We start from the raw sequence: 25,533 nt of genomic DNA, 5'->3' as shown, positions 1-25,533 counted from the left end.
CGAGCCATCACCCACAGCTAAGCTACTAGGCGTGATATTCGACTAGGAACTACGGTGGAAAGAACACGTCCAGCAAGCAATCAAACGCGCAAGGAAGGTCAGCATTGCCTTAGGCAGCCTGCGGCATCTACGCCCGGAACAGATGTGACAGCTCTACCGAGCATGCGTCACGCTGGTGGTAGACTATGCGTCAACGGTCTGGCACGACGCATTGCGAGACAAGGCCCACCTACGACACCTAACAGTCCAGAGGACCGCTAATCCGGATTCCGTAAGCGTTCAGGACGGTAGCCACCATAACCTTGGAAGTCGAAGCATATATTCTACCTACACACCTACGTCTCCGCCACCGAGTCCAGAACACCATCGCACGCCTCCACACTCTACCTCGAGAGCACCCTATTTGGTGTGCACTGTCGCGAGCTCAGAAACGTAGGAACAATATCTGGTCATATTCTCGCTTCCGACTGGCGGAAGCGCTGAAGACCATGAACCTACGGTCAGCATTGTCGATGGTGAATGTTCCGCCGGCACATCCATGGCCGGGCAGGTCTGGGGCCAGAATGTGGAAGGACATCAACATCTCCACCTGATCTTTTGACCTCCAAAGAGCCCATACCGACTGCGGGCGAACAGCAGCTAGTAGCTTATTTTAGCTCTACTGACAAGAGCGACCACGGCAAGGCCGATTCACCTTCCGCAAATGTTGACAACCTCGATCAAGAACATGTTTCAATGGCCCTGCCCGACATCAAATCTGCCTTCCCTAAATCTCTTTGTGAATGGCACACAGTGCTTGGACATCTGAATTACCGGGGTATACTCTATCTTACCAACCAGTCTGGCAGTTGAGTGAAGATCACAGGCGACAGGGCACAACCGCCCTGTCAGATATGCCTGCAATCAATTCATCAACCCGACTCGTACTGGCGAGAGGGATGTGGCAGCTGATGGCTTCCCGAAGCTGCTGGGTGTGGAAACAATCCAGAAGATCTAGGGACCAGATTGGGTTCTTCTGATTCGACAGATCGAAATGGCTGCGTTCTGGATTGGGATATTTGGCTTCTGTCCTTTTGCTTCCTGTGTCGGTTCGAGGGGGCTTGTTAGGATTCCTTCCCATTTGGGTTTAGCGCTCCGACGTAGTCATCTTTATATTAGGAGTTAGCCCCCCAATAGGAACGCGTCGTGCTCCCAACTCCGCTAGTAGTCGGGCCCTCACCGCTCGCTGGTGAGGGCCCGACTACTAGGGGGCGGGTCTTTTAACTGTTGCAGCTCATCACAGCTGCTGGCAGAATTCCTGTTCCAGTGAGCGGTCATGATGACACTCTGTTCCCCCTGTTACCACCATTCGCGCGCTCAGCTCGATAAGGGCCTGAAACCCGACTAGTAAAAATGCCGGTCACAAATGGTGGCGAAAATTATGCTTGTCGTTCTTGGCGGGAGGGAATGCGTGACAATCAATTCGTTGATCAAAACCCGGTTCCCCGCCAACCCTTTGAGGTCCGTGCATTTCCCAATACAAATATAAATATCCCAGTGACCCCCAGAAGGACATCACTCATAAATAGGTCTATATGACATGTACTTTACATTTTCAACGTTTTAAACGCTTGGTCCAAGCCCCTTTTCTCAAAAGCAAAACCACGATATCTGCACCATTATGACAGCATCAGATGTCCGCGACGATGACCAGACAAGTCTCGAGCCACCCGCACGGTCAAGAGAAGACTCTATATATGAATGCAGACCGGACCACAGCTACAACTTCGACATCCCTCCAGGCTGGAAGGAGAATAGGACAGCCATGTGCGCGATTACCTGGCCTTCCGAAACCCCTTTTACAGAGATATCTGAATGCTGTACCGGACCAGTCCAAGTATCCAATGCATGCTTTCACTACTGCCCGACCGACTTACCGAATTACTTATTTTTGAAGTGTGCGCACAAGCATATGGATGTTAAGCACATTGGTGTTAGGTGCAATACCCCTAGGTCGCCTCCTAGGTCGCCAAGCCATGGACAGACGATCCTAGCATGGATGAATGGATACAGTGTATATCTTATTGGTGCTGTATTTGCTATGCTTATGGCTTGTTTTGCTACCCAGTACATATCTACATCTGCGGGCGTGCGGAAGAGGATGTGGACTTCCTTTAGTATGTTCTTGGGCGTTTTAGTACTAATGGCTCTTTGCGTACGGGTATGGGCGATGGAGAGAGAGGAAGGAGGTTGATGTAGTGAGAGCGACTGGAGGTAAGGATTTGTACCTTCGTAATGTTACTACGAGCGCTGTAAAGGGCCAGTGTTAAATAGGGAAAAAATGGATTTCAATAAGAACCTGGAAGTTAAAAAAGGAAAACAAGAGAAACAGGAAAAAGGACCAAATACATGAACGCGTCAAGAATCATACCCCACCAGTTCCCTCACGAGAACACGGTCTAACCTAACAACCAACTCCCGCATTGCATAGAAGAACCCTATGTGGCCGCCCACCTAAACAACAGCGCGCGGCCAGGAAGATGACCGAGGCTTGCCGACCGCCCAAAAAGTTTTATCTAGGACCAACAGCTCCAGGGCCACCAGGTTTAGCTTTGTCCTTTGCCCAGTAAGCCTGCCCTATGCCACGGCATGTGCCAACAACGCAATACGTACCCCAGTTCTGGTCGTCATTAGGAGACTTCAAACTGCCTTTGGCCCTAACTGTTGATGTGCTCGTTCCACCACCGCAATTGATATAATCGACATTTTGCGCATTATACTCGGTAAAGCGAATTGTCTCCCAAACACATATAACCTCGCCTGCGTCTCCATCACACGAGTAAGAATTAGAAGTTGAGACTGATTTCCCGACACTAAAGCCTGCGCTAATCCATTCATTAAAACTAATAGTTGCATCAAACCCAATAGTGTAGATATCGCCATCAGAAGCGGACAGTGAACAGGTATGTTTTGGTTCGCAATGATGAGGGTGCTATTTCAGCGATTAGATAGAATTCGTACTATTGCGTCTTAGAATACACTCATACTCACAGTAAGTTGTTTTCCTAAGAAACGCTGCCATGGGTCCTTTTCCGCCTGCGGCTCGGTTGCGTAAGAAACAACGCATTGTCTGTCCACTAAGTCATTACTCCGCGAAGTTATAGCATTATGTTTCGGCTCTTTCATCCCGAAGTCAGCGTCATTTGCTGCGTACTTTGGGTCATTAACAAGAGCGGTGTTTAGCACGCGAATGCCTTTAGCTAATCTCTGAAAGCACGACACCTCGTTCGCAGATAGTGGGACTCCTTGGAAGCCGCTAGGTAGGGTCACCTGGCAGTCCAACTCCACCATTGCTTGATTGTACACTCTAGTACAGGTAGGGCCGTTCGAGTACTGAGAATTGGTATGGATCATATGCTCAGAGCCATCCACTGTAATGAAGCCTGCACCATTGTCCTTTGTAAGGTTGAAAGAGATAGGAGCAGTAGCGAAGCTGCCTGTATTAAGAACTTTACTGCAGGAGTGCCCAATCAGAGTGTCGAACTCTCCGAAAGCAGCAATTCCGTGCTCATTCGCTTCCTTCTCCCAGCGATAGAGAACTGTGATAATCTGGGTGTTGGTTGGCGCGCAGATGGCTAGTGGTAAGGCCATTATAATTGTAGCGAGTGCAAAACGCATCTTGAATGATATCTTGGGTGGTTGTGAAACTTTGAAAAGAAGCAGTTTCCTTGACAATCAAATCATACGCTGAGACCTTAGGAAGACACCCTTTTATAGCCATTTATAAGAGTTTTCTTATGTCTGATAGACCAAAGAAGTATATGACCATACTTTGCAGCAAAAAGACGAAAAATGAAGTCATTGTCATCGGAATATCTAACCGACTCGCCAGTCTGCGGTCTGTGTAGATTTCTTACTATCTAAAGAAGTTAGACCTCTTGCTTTGGCCCGCGAAAAAAGAGGGCGAACCGCTTTGGCCCGTAAAGAAAGAGGGTGAATTCATGCCCATATGCGTTAGCGGGAGTCTAGACTACGTCTTCCATGTCTAGCAGGCTCCTAGCACGGCCCATGGCTAAGCGTCAGAGACAAATCTTAGGCTGATTGGTCCGTGTACATTTCTTACTACACTGGATGCCAGTAACTAAGTGTGGAAACAGTCCCTGATTATGTAAAATCCACCCATTTTACCCTCCCTCCATTCCCTCTATTTTGCACTCATCGCTGCGACTGTTGGTTGATAAGTGATGCTTCGGTGTTCATATTATTGATGGGAGTTGATTTGTGTGTTGTTATGTTGTGTGTTAGATACAGAAAGGCAGGTAGCTAGTGCAGCCGGGCTGGCGCCTAGCGCCCACGTGACAGGTTTTGGCCTTACAGTTAGGGCATCGCGTTGGTTGGAGGGTGGAACTCCGGTAGTCTAGATTTTACCGCAAACAACACTCGTTATTCGATTGTAATAAGACGTCCGATTGCTTATTTATTCTATACGGTCGCGGCATTAGGCTCAGCGCCATCCAGAATTCCCTAGTTCTCCCGTCGGTCTGTCAGTACTGACCTGACGCGCCCCTGTGCAACACTTCCCGCTCTACTAAGCCCTACATCGTCTCCTAGAGTCAACGTACGTCTAAGCTGACAGCCGCAAATCGTGCTTTTTAAGGTCACGTAGTTGGAACGTTGAGCGGTAGAAGTATGTTGACCATGCAGCAATCCGTTAAGGTATGGGACTCATTATCCAAGATTCGTGTTTCCAAAATTTGTGCAACTCGCAGACCACCATCTTGGGCGAGTCGATTGCAGTAATTTAGGATCTTTTGCTCTCCACCACAAACTTCTCTTCGCCACCGGATAGCTTCCGACACCGTAAGAAAGGGAATGCTGTCAAATGTTCCACCAAATTCGAAGTTTGACTCAAATGAACTTTTACCTATCAAGTCGGGCTGCGGACTACCATGGCTAGCACGCGGGACGAATCCATGGCTGTTGGCAATGTGCTCCTAAGCATATGTTGATTTCGTTGAGGCACGTAGAATACCGCGCAGCTCCGTGGTGTAAACATCCATTTGTGGCAGTTACTGACGAAGAAATCCGGATCCAAGGCTGACAAGCTGAGTTCAATATGCCCAACACCATGAGCCGCATCAATGAGACTGAGGACGCCCTCAGAGCGGCAGATTTCTGTGAGCTCGTTAAATGGGAGGCGAAGGCCCGGATTGGAAGATACGGTGTCAAATATTGCGATGCGAGGTCTGAAACCTTCCTTGCGAGACGTCTGGATGGCGGTTTTAAATGTGGAAATGAGCTCGGCATCTTCCAGAGGGTGGTCAAATTGCACCTCTCTGGTGCGCACGCGATAATTGCTCGCTTCGCACACATAGCTGGTTGTTTTTCCACAGGCGCCGTATATGACGTCTAGTTGGATGATTTCGTCTTGGCCGTCGGCGTTCCAGACCATGTTGCGCAAGACAGTATTGACACCGGTGGTTGCGTTGGGGATGAAAACCACCGTCGACATGTGTACTCCGAGAATTCGCTCATCGCTGCTCGTGATTCGTCCAAAAGTTCGGGGAATCGGTACTTGATGAACGGGCACGGTGTGGCTTCACACTCATCACGTAAGGTATTTGCTCTACCTCGAATGGCTGTCGGGGAGGCGCCGAAAGAGTCTGTGCATGGTCAGTAAATGTCGGAGAGCAAATTGGACAGCAAAAATAGTCCTACCATGGTTCAAATTGCAATATCCTTGCTTGAATGAAAAGTGCCGCTTCATTTCATGGCCAAATGGGGTCGGTTCATACCGAACTTGTGGTGACATTGTCAAAACAATCCCAAATTCGAATCATTCATTCAAGCGAGGAGCCAGGATTCAAATAATAATAATAAATCGTTATTATTATTGGCGATCGCCAATTTATCAGTTGACTTTTCGACCCCACGCGGCGAGATTTTTCACTAACGAATGGAATCGAACGGGAACTTGATCCGAGATAATGTTGCAGCTAACCGGGTCTTTGCAACATACAGGTGTCCACTTGGGTCTTCTTTTGTCAAACATAATGGCCTACTATCGGCAGTCGGCAATTAGCCAAGAGAGCGCCACAGTCAGGGGACCGGACCCTTCCTCAACCCCACGCTATCGCATAGGCCTAGGGTCCGTGCATGGCCACGATCATGCGGGAGAACATACGTAGACTAAGTAGCCCGCATGGATTATTATTCTTCTTGTACCACCCACCATTTGAATCTAGTGTCAGCACCAACCCCTGTCTGTCAAAATCGAAGACAATCTCGAGGCCACAAGGCATGACAGCGTTCATCACGAGGATACGGAAAAAGGTAGAGTGGAAGAGCTCTCGAAATCAGAGCAGCAGCAGAAAAATGTGGGCAACTTGCAGCGCCGACTAAAATCTCGACATATTCAGTTCTTGGCTCTTTCTGGGGCTATTGGAACTGGTTTGTTTGTTGGCACCGGCCAGGTTCTGTCGCTGGCGGGACCGCTGTCCGCAGTGCTTGCCTATCTCATCACAGGCTTCAACCTCTACGCAGTTATCAACAGCATGGGAGAGATGGCAACGTGGTTGCCCTTACCAGGTGCTGTACCTGTATACGCTTCTCGGTTTGTTGATGAAGCGCTAGGTTTTACGCTCGGCTGGAATTATTGGTACCAGTTCGCCATTGGTGTTCCCATTGAGATCAGTGCAGCAGCTCTCGTTATTGACTATTGGCCCAATGCAGTATCCTCCGCAGTTTGGATTACTGTCCTATATGTTGTCATTTTTTTCGTCAATATCTTACCCGTTCGGGTCTATGGGGAACTGGAATTCTTCCTTGGTTCAATCAAGCTCATGACCATAGTTGGCCTAATGCTCCTCATGCTTATAATTACACTCGGCGGTACTTCCCACTCACGATCGTATCGGCTTTCGATACTGGGATAATCCGCGACCTATGCTGGAGTATCTCGAACCTGGCGCACTTGGACGTTTTTTGGCTTTCTGGAAAGTTTTCATTCAAGCCACCTTCAGCTAGGGAGGCAGTGAAATGGTCGTTGTCGCTGCTGGAGAGACAGAAAGCCCCCGCCGCAATGTCCCCAAGGCTGTACGTCGCGTTTTCTGGCGAATCGCTATCTTCTACGTCGGCAGTGTTTTCCTTATTGGACTCTGTGTCTCGTCTCGAGATCATCGCCTGCTAGATGCCATTAAAGCGAGTGCAAAATTGAGTTGGTGCCAGTCCCTTTGTGATCGCGATTGAGAACGGCGGTATTCACGTTTTACCGTCTATAATCAATGCGGTCGTCCTTACGTCCGCCGTGTCAGCAGACAATTCTTTCTTCTATGCTTCCACAAGAATTCTCTATTCAACCGCACTTGATGGAAAAGCACCGCGCTTCCTTCGTTACGAGAAATTCGGAGTTCCATATGCTTGTGTGGCTATTACCGGTGCCCTCAGCCTTCTCGTCTATCTCAATGTTTCAGCCAGCTCCGCCGAGGTTTTTTTTTGGATTAGCAACCTCAGTTCAGTTAGCACCCTGATTGTGTGGACATCAATTGCTGTGACATATATTAGGTTTTACCGTGGATTGCGGCACTATGGAATTTCCCGGGATACCTTACCGTTCAAGGCACCCTTCCAGCCCTACATGGCCTATTTTGCTGTGATTTTTCCCTCCACAGTGGCATTCTTTAATGGATTTGACGCTTTTTTTCCGGGCCATTTTAGTGCAAAGACATTCGTTCCCCCTTACATTGATATCCCGATTTTTGTGAGCCTTTTCTTGGGATACAAGGTGGTTAAAAAAACCAAACTGGTCGAATTGGACGATTTGGACCTATGGTCGGGCAAAGATGAAGCTGATCGACTGGAGTCTATATGGGAAGAGCCCAAACCACGGAATTTTATTGGTATGCAAGGCTATCCTATTCTTGTTTTCCAAACTAACACTCAGTAGAGCGAATCTGGTTCTGGATTGCTTGAGGCCCAGTGACCAATATGTGCGTGTCACATATTTGCCCGCTCCTGACCATATACCCCCGACTTTGCTCTTTTCAGTCGATCTTTTATTCTTAGTTATGCTGCGTTGGTCTTGTCTTTACCCATACTTGGATTCACATGTCTAAGGCCCATTTTCCTTTTGGCTTTGAGATTTGTGGAGAATGTTCTTGAAATCCTCCTCTTCTTATTTGAAAATGTTCATCATTAGTCACAGTGATTCCTAAATATTCAACTAGAAATTTGTTCCGAGTACACGCCATTCAAAACAGCAGGAACCATTATTCCGCTTGCATATCTACACGTTTATCATGTCTCTAATAGGTCTTACGACGAATGAATGTCATTTAGCGTGCTATTCGTACGTATGTGCAGTTCAAGTATCGTAATTTGTGAGTTAGCAGCTTACCTTGTGAATGAATATATGTCGATCACTTTCTTATTAAAGCAAATACCGTTGATGTATCCACAATGTTTTTCTCTGACCAATTGTACAAATACCTGGCATTTAGCTATATGTATTCATAGAGGACGCGCAAATGTGCAGCCCTTTTAGGATCAATCCTTGAATTCTAACCTCGGACAACTAATATCACCGAACACATGCCGAGACTTGTTGGCTGAAAACGGCAAGTTGGGATAAGAAATTTGGTATTTAGTATTGTATCTTAATAATTACAAGAAAGTAGCCCATCACAAGTATATACAGTACAGACAGATCTTCGTAAGTCCGACTACCGTACAACTACCCACCCGGGCCACGAGAGAGACAAAACCGTCGCACAACCGCCAACTAAAATAGCTGTCAGAACTCCAGCGGAAACTCGAACTCCTATAGTGCACTATTGCGGATACTCAACATTCGTGTGGTCGGTTTCGCCTGCGGTGCGATCACTGGCATTGTTCCACTCAACTTGCTATAATCGCACACTTGCTCGTTCTCTCCCGGGCACATTTCGCATTGCTTGCAAATTTGGTACAGCCAACGATGAGCAACCCGATACCTGATCTTCCACCGTAGTACACCAGCTTTTGGCCAAGGCTGTAATCGCCCTATTTCTTCATGGCCGCGAACTTCCACGTTGAGCTGAAGACACGGGATATTAGATGTATGTCGGTCGCACATATTCCGGTGTCTTCAATTTTGACCAACACTTCAGTGCCTGTTGGCTTAGAAACTTAGGGCTTTAACGCAGGTAACTCCACTTTGCTGGCACGCGAGGCAGTCTCGATCGGGTGGGATGCATTTACACCTGGCGCTACTCCGAGTTAGGGACTGCGGGTGGAGTCAGACATGCGATGCTCACCTTTCGAAGGCGGATACGCGGAAGCAAGCACCCGACCCGATGGGTTTCCCCTTCTCGCCTCGCGAATCAACAGTGACCTTTTTTCTCGGCAGGGAAGAAGAAGAATCCACTGGTCCGACATGTTGTCCCTAGAACCATCATGCCGAGTCCTTGATCGAGGGGCGCACATAGTTAACTAACACAGGTGACCCAAGTACATAATCATCAACGAATAATAGCTAGTTAACAGAGTCGAACATGAACCGATTCTGTCACCGGTCTCGGCCCGGGAACGGCCAGCCCCACGACTATAAGGCCGTCTTCCATGTCGAATCCTTCGCTTGTTCCACATTACATATTTCCCAACATGTCGTGCGAAGCGTGCCGTACCATCCCACCCGTCATCCCCCAGGGATACTCGCCCAAAGGCAACTACCAAACAATTGCCGGGCTCAAAACCTGTCCGCTTGCGACCTAGGCCCCTCATCCAGCATGTGACTGACCATCTCCGCAGATGTCACCGGCGACCCCAATGCGAGCATCGGTCTGGTAGACATTTATGATGTCTTTGGGCTGGCGAGCCAGACCCTCCAGGGTGCCGATCTCTTGGCAATGAGACTAAATGCCATCGTCTTGATCCCGGACTTCTTCGAGGGCGATGCGCTCAAACACGAATACATCCCCGCCGACACCGAGGAGAAGCAAAAGATCATCTCCGAGTTCCTGGCCCACAAGGCTAATTTGTCACGGAACGTTGGCGTTTTATTGGATGCGGTCCCCCAGTACAAAATGAATTTTCCGGCGGCCCGCAGCTGGGGTGCCTTTGGGTTGTGCTGGGGCGGAAAGGTTAGTATCGGAATGGGGCATGGGTTGCTCAACGTATGCGCTGACAGTAGTAGCTGACAGTTCTGTCATCGGGCCCGAACACCCCGTTCACAGCATCGGGACAGGTTCATCCCGGGTGTGTTGACCTGCCATCTGCTAGGACTTCAGGGACTAATGATGTGACAGGAGAATGGAAGCTGCGGATGCAAACTCACTGTCTATCCCTCACATTGTTCTGGCATCCAAGGACGAACCCGCGGATGCAGTGGCCGCTTACAGGGAGACAATTGCGAGCAACGGAAGGGGCGGACTTGTCGAAACATACGCTACCATGTGGCACGGCTGGATGGGTGCTCGGGCGAACTTGGACAATCAAGAGAGCCGAAACGAGTATACGCGCGGGTGAGTAGTCTGCGAATCAAGGGATTACGCTATCACGCTCATAAGTTGACATGTTGACAGGTATAGTCAGCTGGCAGACTTCTTCGAGAGGCACTTGCGCTAGGCCTCCAATGCCTCTGCTTTTGTCCCGGGTGCATGCCTACGCGGTGGTATCCCGCTGCTGTTTATCTAGAGAATTCAATAGCTTGCATCAATCATTTCGTCGTGATTTGCTGGCACAATTTTATGTGCATGAAACTTAATGTATTTGTAATTGTACACTTTCGTTGGCATCAATGGCACAGCATCACCAGCCATGGTCAACAGCAATGGCCAAATTGTCGTAGTCCAGACACCACCGCACTGCACTGCGTAGATCCTTTTACACCACAGAAACTGCCTCAAAGGGAACCAGAATCGGGTGAAGCGGGGTTAAGATTGCACCGACCACGCAAGCCATACCTTGTTGGGTAACTCGCTAGCCGGATAACACCTAGTTTACGAAATCTCCGGTGCCGGCCCGTTGACGGCATCGGAGCTGCAAACCCGGCTATCAATTCATGGGAATACAAGTAGCGAGGAAAGACAGCGGGGGTAGGTCTACAACTGGTGATATTCTGACAAACTCTTCGCAATGAGATCGGGGATCTCGGCAAATTGCCAGATTGACACTGTTGCACCGCAGACCGTCGACAATCTAGAACCAGCCGATCCAGCCAACAACGTCTCTTCGGACGCCTATCACATAGTGGATGCAGAGGGGGCCAAAAAGGATGCAGTAACACGCGATTCTGTGTCCACCAATGCCCCCTATAGCATCTTCCCAAAGGGCGAGAAACTCTTGGTCATCATCGGAGGCTCGTTGGCGGGTCTGATCTCCCCTCTTTCCAGCAGCATTTACTTGCCGGCTCTGAATTCCCTGGCGCAAGATATGCATGTTTCAGTGTCATTGATCAACTTGACCATTACCACCTATCTGGTAACGTGAGACAATCTATAAGGACGTTTTGCACTATCGTATTAATCACGCCCATAGATCTTTCAAGGATTGGCACCTTCGTTCGTCGGTAGCTTCTCGGATATCTATGGACGACGTCCGGCATACATAACTGCGTTGACTATTTATCTCGGAGCCAACATTGGTCTTGCGTTGCAGAACAACTATGCCTCTTTGCTGGTCTTGCGGTGCATGCAATCGTCCGGCAGCAGTGGAACCATCGCGCTAGGCAGTGCAGTGGTGACCGATCTGTCAACACGAGCTGAACGTGGCAAATACATTGGATATGCAGGCCTTGGAATCGCGTTGGGTCCAGCTCTTGGGCCAGTCATTGGAGGCCTATTAGACCATTTCCTCGGTTGGAGGTCCATTTTCTGGTTTTTGGTTATCCTGTCTAGCGTATGTTTTGGTCTCATATTGGTTGGATTTCCAGAGACTTGTCGGGCTGTTGTGGGCAATGGCTCAGTCATGCCCCCGAGGTGGAATCGTCCCGTATGGGCCATTGTGGCACGAAGCTCGCGATTCAATACAGCGCCAGAAGCACCCAACTACACCACCGTTCAGAGCTTGAAACGCCGTCCAAATCCAATTTCGTCTCTGAAAATTGCCACACAAAGAGAGGCAGGCCTTATTCTAATGTACGGAGCTCTCCTCTATGCAGGCTACATGGCAGTACTCAGCACTCTCTCCACACAGCTATCCAGCCGCTTTGGGTTTAATTCAATCGAAATCGGCCTTTGCTATCTTCCACTTGGTGTGGGGAGCATGAGCTCACGGTGGACGGTGGGCAGGCTATTGGATTGGAATTTCCGTCGCGAGGCACGTCGGCAGGGGTTACAGATTCAGAAAAATCGGCAACAAGAGATCCTTCATTTCAACGTCGAGCGCGCGCGGCTGTACATAACTCTACCAATGATCTACGTTTCCAGCCTTTGCATTCTTGCATATGGATGGGTTATGGAATATCGAACCGCCCTAGCTGGTCCTCTCGTGATGTTATTTTTTACTGGTCTTACCACCACTGGGGCATTCAACACTCTAAATACTTTGGTGGTAGATATCAATTACGAGACCCCAGCTACCGCTGCTGCCGCAAACAACCTTTTTCGTTGCCTATTGGGTGCCGGAACCACAGCCATTGTAGGTCCAGTAATCGATTCCATTGGAATTGGATGGACTGGGACTATAATTGCAGGTCTCTGGGTTCTTTTCAGTCCAAGCTTGTGGACAGTCCTGTATCTGGGTCATAGCTGGCGACAGAAAAAGGCCAGCAATCGGCAAGGTGGACCGTGAAATTCAGAGCACTGCCTCTCCTCTGCATTACGCAAATGAGAAAGTAAATTTTTCCAATGTATGTAGATAGAGTATATTACAAAAAGGATATTGATATTGCAGTTTCTTACCACTTAAGATAGACGTCGTCAGTACGTATATACGCTATAGATCTAACTACTAGGGAAAATTGATATTTATAAAACATAATGGATCCTGGTATTGCAGCTGCACAATTCTTTTTTTAAAAAATTGGTTTTGGCCAAATACTGAAAGACAACAGAATAAAGCAGTGGGACAGGATTCATCACGTCAAAAAATGGCATACACTGACTCCTTGTCAGAGATAGTCCTCAACACCGGCATCCATGTCAACTTTCCGGGGAGCAGAAGCCTTTAGATCGTCCATGTAATATGCCAAGTCGCCCGCCCCGTGCTTATCATGGACACTTTCTCCATTCCCAAGGAAACGGAATCGGTTCTTGGAACGATACTCGATGTTGAAATGCTCACCACCAATATTTTCGAGGCAATCTTTGTAGTGTAAGATGGAGCCCGGATACACGCCAGTGACATGCCCAGATCGCTTGCCGTTCTTATACCAGCTTCGGCAACCGTCAGACCACACCATGCGCTTTAGGAACTCCTGAGCATAGACATTGTAGTCATCCACAGCCTCGCGCTTGACATCGATTGATCTATCATATTTCGATAAGTTATTATTTCGCCAAGTCCGACAGAGACCAGCCCACTTACTTGATATCCTCGGTAGCAATCTTCTTGGTCCATTTCAAGATGTAGTCGCACGTCCACGATATCTCTGTCAACACTGAGCCATGGGAAATTGGACAGTTGGGTCCGTTGAAGATGAAGTAGTTGGGCATAGTGTCTACCTGGACAGTAAAGAAAGCTTCTGGGTTTGTTTTCCAGCGCTCATCCAGGACCGCACCATTTCGACCGACCAATTTCCAAGAGGGAATGAACGTTGTATCAAATCCGGTGGCACAGACAATCATGTCAAACTGTTGCTCATTGCCATTTTTGGTTTTGATTCCATGTTCTGTGATTCGTTCAATAGGATCAAAAGCCAAGACAGCGTTTGAGTTGGCAAATGCTTCCAAATATCCATCTCCAGGAGTGAGACGACGACAGCCAGGGTTGAATTCAAGGGAAAGCATTTTAGATACTACCTCAGAATTGCTAATGCCTTTCATACGCTCCGCCATCTGCTGCTTGCAAGCCACTGTCAATCCTAGCTGGAACGGGTGGTCCTTGTACATGCCGTAGAAAAATCCGTTCACGCTAGACAGTCCATCGGGTCAGTATTGAGAGTATATAGCGGAGTGTGAAGGTTATCACTTGCCTGGCCTCCAGTTCCCGTCTGTACTTAAAGTGAGCTTCAGCATCGTCGGCGAATTCCTTTTTCTGCTCCTCCGTGTACTTGAAATTGCTTCCATTGTGCGTTTTCTCGACGCAAAAGTTGACCGATACCCAGGTCGGATTGCGAACAAAATTAACGAGTTGCTTGACCTTAGGCTGCATGGCCGCTACACACTGAATACCGGATGAGCCATTCCCAATCACCGCGACGCGTTTGTTGGCCCAGTCAAAGTCGTGGTCCCTATAGCGAAAGTCACTATTACTGCAAAATCAATTTTATGCCGTTTGTATATCTTACCATTTGGACGTGTGGACCAACTTTCCCTTGAAATCCGACAGACCATCGATAACCGGCCAATTGGTCTTGCTATATTTCGGGTGTTGTCAGCATCGCTGCCATGGGAAATCGCAGGAGAATCCTACCTCAAAAACCCGGTAGCGTTCACCAGGATATCGGCCTCATCTTGTTTGAGCGCTCCAGCCTGATCAACTTGAATTTTCCATTTTCCTAGCTCATCATCCCAGACTGTTTCTCTGACGTGTGAATTAAATTGTATATCCCTGTCGAGATTCCACTTTTTCGCTGTGAGCTGGATGTACTGGTGGATCTCTGACCCGGAGGCGTAAAAGTGCGACCAGTTAGGATTGGGCTCGAACAGGAACGTATAGGCATCTGCATCAAGGTTAGGTAAAATTGAAGGAATTAAGTAAGATATTCGTACGAGCAGGAATGTCACTGCATTCAAGTTTTAGTTCCCTGATAGCTATGAAGAAGCAGTATGACTTACCAGGCGACTCCCGGGTACGTGTTCTCGAACCAAGTCCCGCCCACCTTGGAGTTCTTTTCGTAGATTACCAGTTCAATCACATCGTTGATTTTTAGCTCATGATAAATCTTGTGTGCTAACGTCAAGCCCGAATAACCGGCTCCAATACAGACCACCCGGAGCTTACGTCGTGCGTAGACAGGATGATCCGCGCAAGCGACCCAATTCTCGGGTGTCTCACCATTAGCCACTCGGTTGGCTGGGGTTTCAATTGGGGGATGGCCGTTTTGCAATCCGTTGGAAGCCATTCTAGGAGAAAGGTTTTGAAAATAAGGGACGACACTGAGGGAACGGAAAGGAATCGGTGATAGAACTGTGGGTACAAAAGAAGGATGGAAGCCCCCTTTAATATGCATTGTGCTAGTCAATGCGTTTTTCACCCCTATTACTTTAGTTCGGGGCCTAAGATTCCACGAGAAGAAACCACCAATCTCTCCGGGGATAGGTCCGCACCGTTACGATACATTAATAACAACAGCATCCTCCATGGGACCGTGAACACTTAGCAGAAAGCTCACTTAGCTAGTCTTCCTGGACTCCTGGACTGACTGAACAGACAAACTACCACAGATGAAACGATTATTATGTGGATATGCTCCTTTTTCTCGATAGAAACATCCTCCCCTGTGGCCTGAAACTGGTGAGACTCCATTTTTGTTGATCAAGTGATGCGAAATGACCGTTGTCTCTTGTACGTAACCAAAGCTGACAGTATCGCTCCCGCAGTCATTAATGGTCTGCTTGAAGCCTATCCAGATAAACGTTCCAACCGGATCCAACTGATTAGCACGGCTGTTGTGGATCTTGCTAGTTACTCAATGTGTCGACGTGCAGGTCAAATTGCTAAGTTATACTTACGGAGTACTCCGTATGGGGCGGACCACTTCGTTACTTTTTATGGTGGGGCCCAGGATTTTCTAAAGCAGCGTATGGAGTACATAGCTCCCTAAATGGTCGGCTTGTTCAAGAAGGCGGCGGACAGAGCAGGCGATCCGGGATGCCCCACACTCCAAAAGGGGGTTAAGGTTGGTATGACAGGCTCCTTGACAGCGGAAAGCGGGGCTGTTGAGTCTAGGAGCAAAACGTCAGTAACCACACGCGGAGGGAGCGGGAAGGGGAATAGTGACTGGTAGAAAAGTTAAACAGGAAATTCCGTTCGCTCGCCACAAATGTCTAGCGGTCTGCCTGTGAAACGGACTACGCTTAAACGAGCGCGGCCGGGAACGCTAACATTGTTCCCCGCTCCCTTAGTACCACGTAGACGAAGTTGAGAACTATCTTCCAAATGGTCCAGGATGCGTTGCTCGAAATCAGCTCCCCGGCTTCTTGCTGCAAGTGAAAACTTCCGGCCTGCCGTGTCACTACTATTTATGGTATGCTACATTATTCATTTTCATAAGTAGTTTCTGATGACGGTCGTGGCTCAGGGGGAGTCAGGAACCGGCATGGCCAAGACCTGGAATCGGGGATCACTAGGAAGAGCCGAAGAAGAAGCGGAGAGAGATGATAATGGTATTCCTAGATTCCCAGAAGGGAAGGTCTATCTACAACGGCGGTGGGCGCTGACACCTCAGGCACCCACTCACCTTCATCAGTTTCTTATCGATAACTACGGTAGGCCTTTCTCGCGCTAAGCAACCCGATTGCTATTAGCATGACAAAGAGGTTTTAAATGTACACAATAATGAGAGGTCTTTTTCTTCCTAGGGGTTTTAGCCGGCGGGCCCCAGGATTTCCATCAGAGTAACAGGACTTCTTGTTGTCGGTCAACTTCGAGAGCAGAATAGTAGCGCCTTTATGAGGGCATAGCTCAAGGCATTATTTCCCGGTGGCTGTGTAATGCCCCTAGTTATTGTCTCGTATTTCGAGATTGTCCCCAGCTGACTTCCACATCATGTTTGACCGTGATGTTACCCTCGGAATCTCCACGTTCTACATCGTGATCGTCACTAGCCGCGTCCTCTCTGACAGATCGTGACCCATTGATATCATTCATCAGCTGAACTTCATCGACGCACCCAAAGTCATTGATACTGAACAGTGAGTCCTTGGGTATCTTGTTTGATCGTGACTTTTGAAACCAATTCGCGGTACCCGGACGGCGATTTGCGCTCGGGTTGCTGCTAGGGCCGGGGCTTGATGATCGACCTGTCCTTACCGATGACCACCAGCGGCGGAAAAAAGGACCGAATGTTGGAAGGCAAGCACATATAATACCCACAAAGGGCTCGACGGATGACCAAATAAAGACCGGCGCCATTGTCCACGTGGCATCTGTGCCGTGAGTATTTGTCTGTAGTGCGAGGATTCGACAAATACTGGCGGCGCAAACACTATTCGTCACACAAAAAGTTAGTTAGTAATGCACAGTCCAGTAGAATTCACGAGTTCGGAATGCACATACAAACTGCCGAGAAGCAGGATACCCATCACCGCTATCTTCTGAGAAACCGGCATCTGCAATCCGTAGATAATGGGAATTGGCATGCAAAGAATGATCACATCAATGAGCATAGCACCAATCCCATTGCCGAAGAAGAATGTTGGAACATCAATACAAACACCTTTTGCAATTTCTGGATCCGTATATTCCAGCCAAAAGAAAGACAATGGTCGGCAAGCCACAGATATGGTCACTATAATAGTAATCCAGTATCCAATGACCAAAAACAGGCATATCCCTAGCATCCAGCGGAAGTTGAAGATTCGGCCATAAAACATCACGATAGAGGCCTTGGTACATGTGACGGCGGTTGCGTAGATCATCACGTACGCAAACAAAATCTACATTTTCTCTCATCAGTTCACCATCGTATATAGTAAGTAGGAGCGATTCATGCCTTCCAGACTGTGATGAACTCCTCCTTGGACAGAGATTGCAAATGATATCCATTGCCAAAAGGAATGCCTGATAGTCTTCAGTCAACGTCGTAATGAGAGAATATTTCAAGGGGCCGTACTGATAAAGCAAGATATTGCTGTTCCCCACGAGAAAAGCTTTGTAGTACGTCTATTAGTGATAGTGCAGGAGCATATAAAAGCGTGTCTCACCAAAGCGGCCAGAATCAAGTAGTCATCCACTGCAAGCTTGAGATCTTTGGATTTGGATCGTGCCACTAATCGTATGCCAACTGCCACTGTACCACAGGCAGCAACAGGAATAACTGCCCCAAGCAGTTTTCCATCCTGGTTCTGGCTCAAGTCAACACCTGGAGGTGCAGGTCCAAAAGCACCAGTTGCCGTAGTGCTTGGCATGTTGTTTGCCACTCGAAGAAATACAAAGTCTTGAAAAGCAGAATTAATGCCAACCACAATGGTTTTGGTCAAATGCCGCAAATGGAATCACACCTGCACCGGTAAGGAGCATTTGTAAGTGTTTCCAACCCACACCTAGAGGGTTTTGACAGGTCTATTTAATGAATCAGAGCTGAAACGACCTCGATGTATGCTAGTAGAACTTCAGAGGTCAAAAGGACCAAAAGTCTCAGGAACATGAGTATCGGCTGTTGACAGTTGCCTTGACAAGGGACTTGCCCACTTCCTTGGGCCCAAATGGCATTTACTCTGATACGTGAAAACTCCGAAAAAAGCCTCAATTGGTTAAAACAGGCGTTGCTGAAGGCTAGACTCGTGGGTGTAACTCACTTCCACCTGATCACCAGTGAGCAGCCCCAATCAACCACTTTGGAGGGGGGCAAAGCGCCGGGGCCCCACTTTCCGGTTCCTTGACAGTTGGTGACCCACCGGCTAGTCAACCCTCGGGCGCTGTCATGTTGGATTAACTTCATTTGACAGCGGCGATCCCATCCCCGGATACTGCCACTCGATTTTTATCGGCCAGACTAGGCCTATAAGTGTTGAAATTAGACGGCGGCACGGACTAAACCTCCCAATGGCGTGACAACGGATGTACTCTGAAGATCGGAGAGGTAAATAGGGGAATGAGCCGGTGATATCAGAGAAAAGATCAGCAATTGTAGCGGAAATGCAGCAGTGGCTGCCATGTCTCCCCCTAAAGCTACTCTATTCGAGATGTTCTTTGGGTAGGCTTGTGTCACGCTGGAATTCCTTTGGATATATAACTTATACGAAACCAATATGAAGTTCTGTTTTCGCCACGGTTCTGTCGAAGTCTACTCGTGCCAACCCTGGAATGGGCCCATACGTAATAAATTATTGCTTCCCGCGATACACAAATCTTTGATTTTTCATCTGCGCACGTCCACCTTTCCGAAACAAAACCAGCCAGAATTACACCGGTTAAATGAAGTGGATAGCTGTGTCATCTAAAATCCGAAAGTTGAATCAAGTCCGCCCAATCCCCCACTGTTGTCACTGCTATCACTATTCCCATGAGTCTTATTATCCCTGCCACTGCCCCCCAGACTTGATGCGAGGAATGCCGTGGTGCTACCGATAGCCCCCGTGACTCCGGTAATGGTCCCAGACCCGATTTTTAACATGTCATCAAATCCACTGTTGGTAATACCCGTAAGATCCTGTAGAGCCTGTTTTCCAGCGGCTGTAACCACCTGGCCACTCTCGTCCAAAGTGCCAAGCACGCTACCAGTCAAGGACAGAACCAAGGCGCCGGGAGGAACCAACAGCAAATTGGCCATATCACCAGCCAGTTGCGGAAATGTTTTGAATCCCTCGAAATTGCTGGATTTCGTCTCGTCCTGGCTGTATTTCACACGGGTCGAAGCGATTGCTACTTGTATGGGTGCTGGCTGGCTGTTGTCTCCAAGTTGAAATGCAATGGCACGACCAGAGGTCTGTTTTTAATGATTAGCCAAAGACGCAACGCTTAAAACACATGTGAACGAATAACTTACGGCATAAACCATCACGTAGAGCCTCTCTTTCAAGAAGATTTCAACGGAATCTTCGTCATCGGTGTCCAAAGTGGAATCCACCGCTTTAAAATAAGCCTTGAGATCGCTAAGTGTGAACTGTGCGCGGCATCGGAGACCGGATGCCTCCTGCTGAACACAATTCGAGCAGACCTCTCCGTTTTCATTTTCCCCCGGAGCGCTGAAGTTATAGATATCTCCAATTTGTTCGCTCCGTGGGTCTTTATTCTGGCCACGCCTGAGGTACAATTTGATGACATAGGGCTTTCCTCCAAACAGATATCTGGACTAGTGTGAGATGCCGGGTTGATTCACGTCTTCTTCCACTCACTTATTGTATTCAATGTTTACAACAACTTCCAAATCTCCCTTTTGGCTCGCTCCTTGCTTCAGTACTTGTTTCCGATAGGGAGAATACTTTTGGTTGATCTCTGTCCAGATGTCTTCTTTGATCTGAGCATCACTGCGGCCTCGGCGCTGCAACTGTGGATAAGTATAATTGAACTTGGCAATGTCTCGAACGTCATTGGAAGTAAGGCTACTCTCTTTAGTCTTTCGGAAAGGCGTCAATGGCGTATCCGGACCGCGCTCCCTGACGAGCGCATTCTCCTCTCCTTGATCCTCAGTCCAGACGTTCCCTTCCTTATTGACTGGCTGACCACTTGTATTTGCCACTTTTTCGGACCTTTTTTCAAACCAGCTAATTGAGTCTGCCTTGTCGTTGTGGAGGAATTGCCACATGGAAAAGAAACGTTCAATATTCCTGTGCCCATCATTACTAGTGGATCAAGCAATGTGCGTAAGATAGGTTTTACTTACGCATGATGTAGCCAGAAGAAAGGATCACTGTAAAAAGCCTCGGTTAGGATATGGCCCCGCTAGATAGTGGGGAAAACTACTCACAAGGAAGCAACGGGTACCTGGGACATATGGCCATTGTTGTCTCCACCAACCCACCAGTGGATGCTGTTGTGAATAGCCTCCAAGCTCTGATACCAATGCCCTTGCGGCAACTTATTGGAACCTGCAGTGGCTTCTCCAAGCCCACCAGCACTAGCAAAATTCTCATAGTTGGTTGAATATGTGAACATACGATACACATTCTCTGCTGCCCTGCTACCTCCGTTGAATTTGGCAAACTTCTCGTGGATCTCCTTGGATGCATCATCTGTCTCGCTAATATTGACCCATGGCAAGGCTTTGAAGTTGGCGTAAATTTGTTCGTTGTCAATTTCACCCTCCCGCCACTTCTTGTATTCTGCCGTATGAGCTTCCGTGCTAGTGTAATATTTGGCTTTCGGGCATCGGCTAAGACCAGTGCAGTTACCATACTGAGTGTTGTTAGCGAAAGGAAACAGGATGTCCGGGATATATCAACCAGCCAAGGCACTTACAAGCACCTTCTCATTTTCGTCGGCTTGAAGAAATGAAACACCATAATCTCCCATAGTTTTACCCTCCGGCATGGAAAATTTATAGAGAGGATTCGCAATTGGTCCTTCATGTCCTGGAATGAAGATAGGAACAACGGCCTCCCAGCTGTCAGGCGGGAGCCAGTCACGCTTGATTTTATCGGCGGCGGTCTTGTTTTTCGGCAGCTCCGGACTAGGCATGGCCCAGTCCCAATACGGAACGCGGAACTTTTCAATTTCCTTCTTCCACTTCACCTGCTCAGCGGATGGGATCTTGGGCAAGACCTCTTGCATCAAAACCTCTTGCAGTCGTTGCTATGACCAGGTAGGTGAGTATCGATGATCATTTTTGAATTTGGTGGCTCGTTCATACCTCATACATGACCAGGTACGGCCGATGCCAACTCGGGAACAAGACCGTCGTATGAGTGCAGTACCCGATTGTTTCATTGAGGCCGATTTTCTGGGTTTCCTCCTCATTCCATTGCTTGTATGGCATGCCATGGATACCTAGGAAATACGCTCAAAATAAATGCAAGAATTCTACTTGGTAAAGTAGTGAACATCAGACGTACCGGCAATTTGAAAATACGACAGGGGATGGTCGGCAGGTATATCATACCACTTTCTCAGACCGAGAAGGTACAACTGCCATTGGCCTTTGTCTTTATACAGATCATGTATCTCCTGCCGGGCGTAAATTTCTCCTTCAGCGCTCCTGCCACCCACTGCGCCTTTCACGAAGTAGTCAATCTTTGTCATAATGTAAGGTTCAAAGGAGCTCAATGCAATGGTCGAGTATATTTGTCAATGAATCAAAACTATACCACTCACTCGATTGTTAGGAGCCAGCCATGCTTTTATACAATCCCCTGAGGCCGGAAAGGCACCGCTTAGGTGGTACCGCCCATAACAAGTAACATTCAAAATCTATAGCGCATTTTAGTTCTTTCAATAATCTTTCTGTGCAAATGTGCTAGTACTGCAGCTCACCTGCATATCACTATAAACTAATCAGGCATGGTAATATAGTGTAAGACGGACCACTAGGGTTATTATAAAGCTACATTGATTGGAATATTATCCTTACATGCATTTATTGGTAATGATGAAATGGTTGTGAAACGATAACTAGTAGATCAGATATTCAATAATCAGGCATTTCTTTTGCCGATGCTTATCACTCCTCATTTGGCATCAAGAACCACACAGAATCACACGCCACGACTCCATTAAGAGGCAATGAATTTCATGCACCATAATTTATTACTAGATATTAACACCTCAAAACGGCATGCGAAATCAAGTCTCTAGTACTAAATGATCTAGGAGAGAGGGCATAACATATATATATATTGGTCCCTTAGTCCGAATCATGAGTGTCGCCATAGCTGTCGATTGAAAGTCATAGAAAAAAGGCGTCTAACGTAACTCAGCCGGATATAGAAATAATACAGATTGAGTTTCCCACTACGACGACAGGCGATGAACATGACACCATCTTCTCGCATGAATGCTTATCTTTGTTCATTTGCCTATTGATATGTTGCTTCCTACATTAGAATATTTCGTGCCAAAGACGACCAGAAGCACTGATAGATCAAAGTGAATGCTGGAGGATTATTGAGCATTAGTATTGCCAATCAAGTGTGGTGTGTCAAAGCATCCAAACCCTTTCACAACACTCATCTCGTCAATATCCGCGTGCTTCGTTTTGAATGTCCAGCCCGCAACAGAATTGCTAAGGAGTTTATATTGGCTACCGGGCGCGTCTGGTGCCTGCCACAAACACGATCCTAAAACACCAAGCTCGGAGATCACTTCTCCACCTTCAACTCCCGCCGGACTCATCAAAATATTCATCCCATGTGGAGAGTCGATGCGCTCCATCAACACATATGAAGACCACGTCGACTGGGGGATGGAGGCTAAAAACTCAGGAATTGCGCTGCCAAAAATGTTATGCCCCCCACCTTCCAAAGACGGCTTCAGAATATAACCTTTTGACCGGTCCGGATCAGTTGCCAGTTGTTGAGCATGATTGCCTGCTTCAGAATCATCGAGCGGAAAGATGGACACAAATGTTTCCCGAACCGCTGCGGCCTTGCCATCCGGCAGAAAACGCTCCAGTGTACCAGGAATGGTCAACGCTTGCTGCACCTTCTTGAAGGTAGACAGATGGGAGAGAAGCGAAGGACACTTGATGGCGGTTGATTTCTCCAGCTGCAGACGGGCTTCCCATCCGATCGCATTGTATTCGCGGGCTTCATAGCCCGCGCGCATGTATACCACGGAAATCTCCACTGGCGCCTGCAACCCCAACCAGGGTGGATGAAAGAGCAATTCACGCGACGCGGTCAGCCATGTGTGTTCCAGGACATCTGGGCCGAAGTCAAGGCGGTATGCCGGGACCGGCGTCTCTTGATCCCACAGCGCGTACTCGATCGGCCGCTCATCCGCGATGTTGAAGTTGTAGGGCTGCACCACGAAAAGGACAGCGGTATGCGACGCTTGCAGGCATTTGCGCGGTCCGTAGGCGGCATGAGCCGTTGCCAAGCAAGCGGCCAGCGATCGAATGTTCTTGTTCTGGGGCAGGGAGGCCAGATCGATGGAATCCGTGTCATACCCCTTCGCGTGATACGCCCCGGTCCGCGTCAGGTAGCGATGCATGTCCGCGACTTTGTTTGCATGGGCACCTCCGGAACACGAGAATGCATTGAACTCGACCTGTTTCAGGGTGATGGCTGAGTCCTGGCCCCGATGCAACATATAGTCCGAGCGAAAGATGCCCGCCGAGATGTGCTGGACGGGGCCGGCGGCTGCGGCTGCCTCATAAATGCCCCAAAGCGCGGCGGCCAGGGGCTCAACGGGAATGAGGTCCCTGATTGTGTCCCCGATCCATTGCGCATCCTCGGCGACGGCACAGTACAGTTCGTTGTAGGTCTGCTGCAGATCTAGGGCTTGCTGGAAGTGCGACCGGGGGAAGGCCGAGGGAAGTACGGCGACGCCGACTGGGTGAGCGATAGAGCTGTGTACAGATTCTCGGCGGATAAGCTTGAGCAGCGACCCGTGGTTAACCTGCCAGTCCTTGATCTGGGTGATCAGGGCTAGCACCTGCTCCTCGTCGAGCGCTTCCATGGTGGTGGTCACTAATAGTAGTCCGTGTTTCCTGGTCGGAGGAAGTGGATGACGTCAACAGTCACCAACCCCTAACTACTCACGGTCCCCTGCACGTCTACACCAGTATATCATGGTCCGATTTCCGCCCAGCACAATGCGTCGATGTGATATCATGCATCCATCGACATCATGCAAGATGGCCCTGAACTGCCATGCACTACTCTAGTGTCTGTATCTTCAGCGTGTTGCGTGTGATCGAGCTCAGGCACTATCAGACAAATAACCTCTCTTGTGAGTGATCCCACGGCAGCTCTCGCATCGCATGGGCACTAACGTCCTTCTCCTTTGTGCAGCCAGCAGTTAATTGACTCTGTTATGGACGATCCTCGAATTAGACATGGTCATCATCTGTGGCTCGCTGCTGCTGATGATACCGGTGCTTCAGTCTTGCACGTGGTGGATGCGAAAGAGTATTACCCAGTTAAGCAGCCGCTCACAATCCCAAAGCTCCGCCGGAGCAGTCAGAGGCACCCCGTCGCTCCAAGAATCCGGTGTGAGCCAGGTAGGACTCCCTGATTTTCCTTTCAGCGCCTCCCCCATGACAAGGCCCGACGAGGCAGAGGTATATGGCACTGCCCAAGAACGAGGACATCCGGCCCATCACACCATCTGGGTCGGAAGTCGGGTTCCACAGCCGGGTGGACTCTGCCATCCCCCAGCATCTACGAGGGCGTTGTATTGAGACCTTTTTCTTCCGTAGAGAAATACATAGATAGTAATGCCCGTAATCAGCCACATCACGCAACAGCCGGCCAAGTCGGCTTAGTTTGAATTTCTTTTTCTTTTTCCATCCCCACAAGTCACAATCATATCCTCTCCTATTGCTGGCCACGTGGCTTCAGCTCCGCCCGGCCTGTCCGCTGGCTACGTCCTTCACTAGGGCTACGCTACAGTGTCCTAGTATCTCCAGCTACGCTCTGCCGCCAGTCTATCCTCCAAACCCCTTTGCCAAGCGGCCACCATCGAAACGAGCAGTTGGCTTGGTTGCTACGTTACCCGCGAGAATGACATCTCCCTGATCGGAATAGGTCTGATTATCGGGGACGGGGGATGGTATTTCCATAACGCAGACATGGCAGTGCATCCGGGGCATCAGAAGAAGGACCTGGGAGACACCATCCTCAGGGCTTCACTAAAGACTTCTTCGTAATTCGT

The 25,533-nt window shown here is 48.7% G+C and overlaps 7 protein-coding genes across 7 annotated transcripts; 3 read left to right on the top strand and 4 right to left on the bottom strand.

Moving 5' to 3' along the window:
- Positions 1–3,009: 3,009 nt before the first annotated feature.
- On the bottom strand, positions 3,010–3,657 carry N7474_002283 (uncharacterized protein; the record flags this gene model as incomplete). Its single annotated transcript, XM_057193698.1, has 1 exon — positions 3,010–3,657. The coding sequence occupies one exon, from the start codon at positions 3,655–3,657 to the stop codon at positions 3,010–3,012; it is 648 nt and encodes a 215-aa protein (XP_057058651.1).
- A 1,438-nt stretch (positions 3,658–5,095) lies between these two features.
- N7474_002282 (uncharacterized protein) lies at positions 5,096–7,950 on the top strand (the record flags this gene model as incomplete). The annotated part of the gene is made up of 6 exons (XM_057193697.1): positions 5,096–5,318; positions 5,427–5,596; positions 6,225–6,870; positions 7,046–7,145; positions 7,207–7,877; positions 7,925–7,950. The coding sequence occupies 6 exons, from the start codon at positions 5,096–5,098 to the stop codon at positions 7,948–7,950; spliced, it is 1,836 nt and encodes a 611-aa protein (XP_057058650.1).
- A 1,668-nt stretch (positions 7,951–9,618) lies between these two features.
- Positions 9,619–10,581, top strand: N7474_002281 (uncharacterized protein; the record flags this gene model as incomplete). Its single annotated transcript, XM_057193696.1, has 5 exons — positions 9,619–9,712; positions 9,766–10,097; positions 10,151–10,212; positions 10,263–10,478; positions 10,539–10,581. The coding sequence occupies 5 exons, from the start codon at positions 9,619–9,621 to the stop codon at positions 10,579–10,581; spliced, it is 747 nt and encodes a 248-aa protein (XP_057058649.1).
- A 510-nt stretch (positions 10,582–11,091) lies between these two features.
- Positions 11,092–12,747, top strand: N7474_002280 (uncharacterized protein; the record flags this gene model as incomplete). The annotated part of the gene is made up of 2 exons (XM_057193695.1): positions 11,092–11,436; positions 11,494–12,747. 2 exons carry the CDS (start codon positions 11,092–11,094, stop codon positions 12,745–12,747), a joined length of 1,599 nt encoding a protein of 532 aa, XP_057058648.1.
- A 319-nt stretch (positions 12,748–13,066) lies between these two features.
- Positions 13,067–15,181, bottom strand: N7474_002279 (flavin-containing monooxygenase; the record flags this gene model as incomplete). Its single annotated transcript, XM_057193694.1, has 7 exons — positions 13,067–13,424; positions 13,483–14,028; positions 14,090–14,347; positions 14,405–14,473; positions 14,530–14,779; positions 14,829–14,842; positions 14,895–15,181. The coding sequence occupies 7 exons, from the start codon at positions 15,179–15,181 to the stop codon at positions 13,067–13,069; spliced, it is 1,782 nt and encodes a 593-aa protein (XP_057058647.1).
- Positions 15,182–19,219: 4,038 nt separating this feature from the next.
- On the bottom strand, positions 19,220–21,960 carry N7474_002278 (tyrosinase family protein; the record flags this gene model as incomplete). Its single annotated transcript, XM_057193693.1, has 8 exons — positions 19,220–19,708; positions 19,769–20,069; positions 20,118–20,549; positions 20,606–20,632; positions 20,690–21,117; positions 21,181–21,513; positions 21,572–21,708; positions 21,774–21,960. 8 exons carry the CDS (start codon positions 21,958–21,960, stop codon positions 19,220–19,222), a joined length of 2,334 nt encoding a protein of 777 aa, XP_057058646.1.
- Positions 21,961–22,818: 858 nt separating this feature from the next.
- Positions 22,819–24,336, bottom strand: N7474_002277 (glutathione synthetase; the record flags this gene model as incomplete). Its single annotated transcript, XM_057193692.1, has 1 exon — positions 22,819–24,336. The coding sequence occupies one exon, from the start codon at positions 24,334–24,336 to the stop codon at positions 22,819–22,821; it is 1,518 nt and encodes a 505-aa protein (XP_057058645.1).
- Between the last annotated feature and the right edge of the window lie 1,197 nt (positions 24,337–25,533).

This window comes from Penicillium riverlandense (assembly GCF_028828495.1).
Source record: "Penicillium riverlandense strain IBT 135883 chromosome Unknown utg000001l_segment0_segment0, whole genome shotgun sequence".
NCBI lineage: Eukaryota > Fungi > Ascomycota > Eurotiomycetes > Eurotiales > Aspergillaceae > Penicillium > Penicillium riverlandense.
Note: the sequence above shows the minus strand (reverse complement) of the source record. Positions and strands in the feature narration are given on the sequence as shown.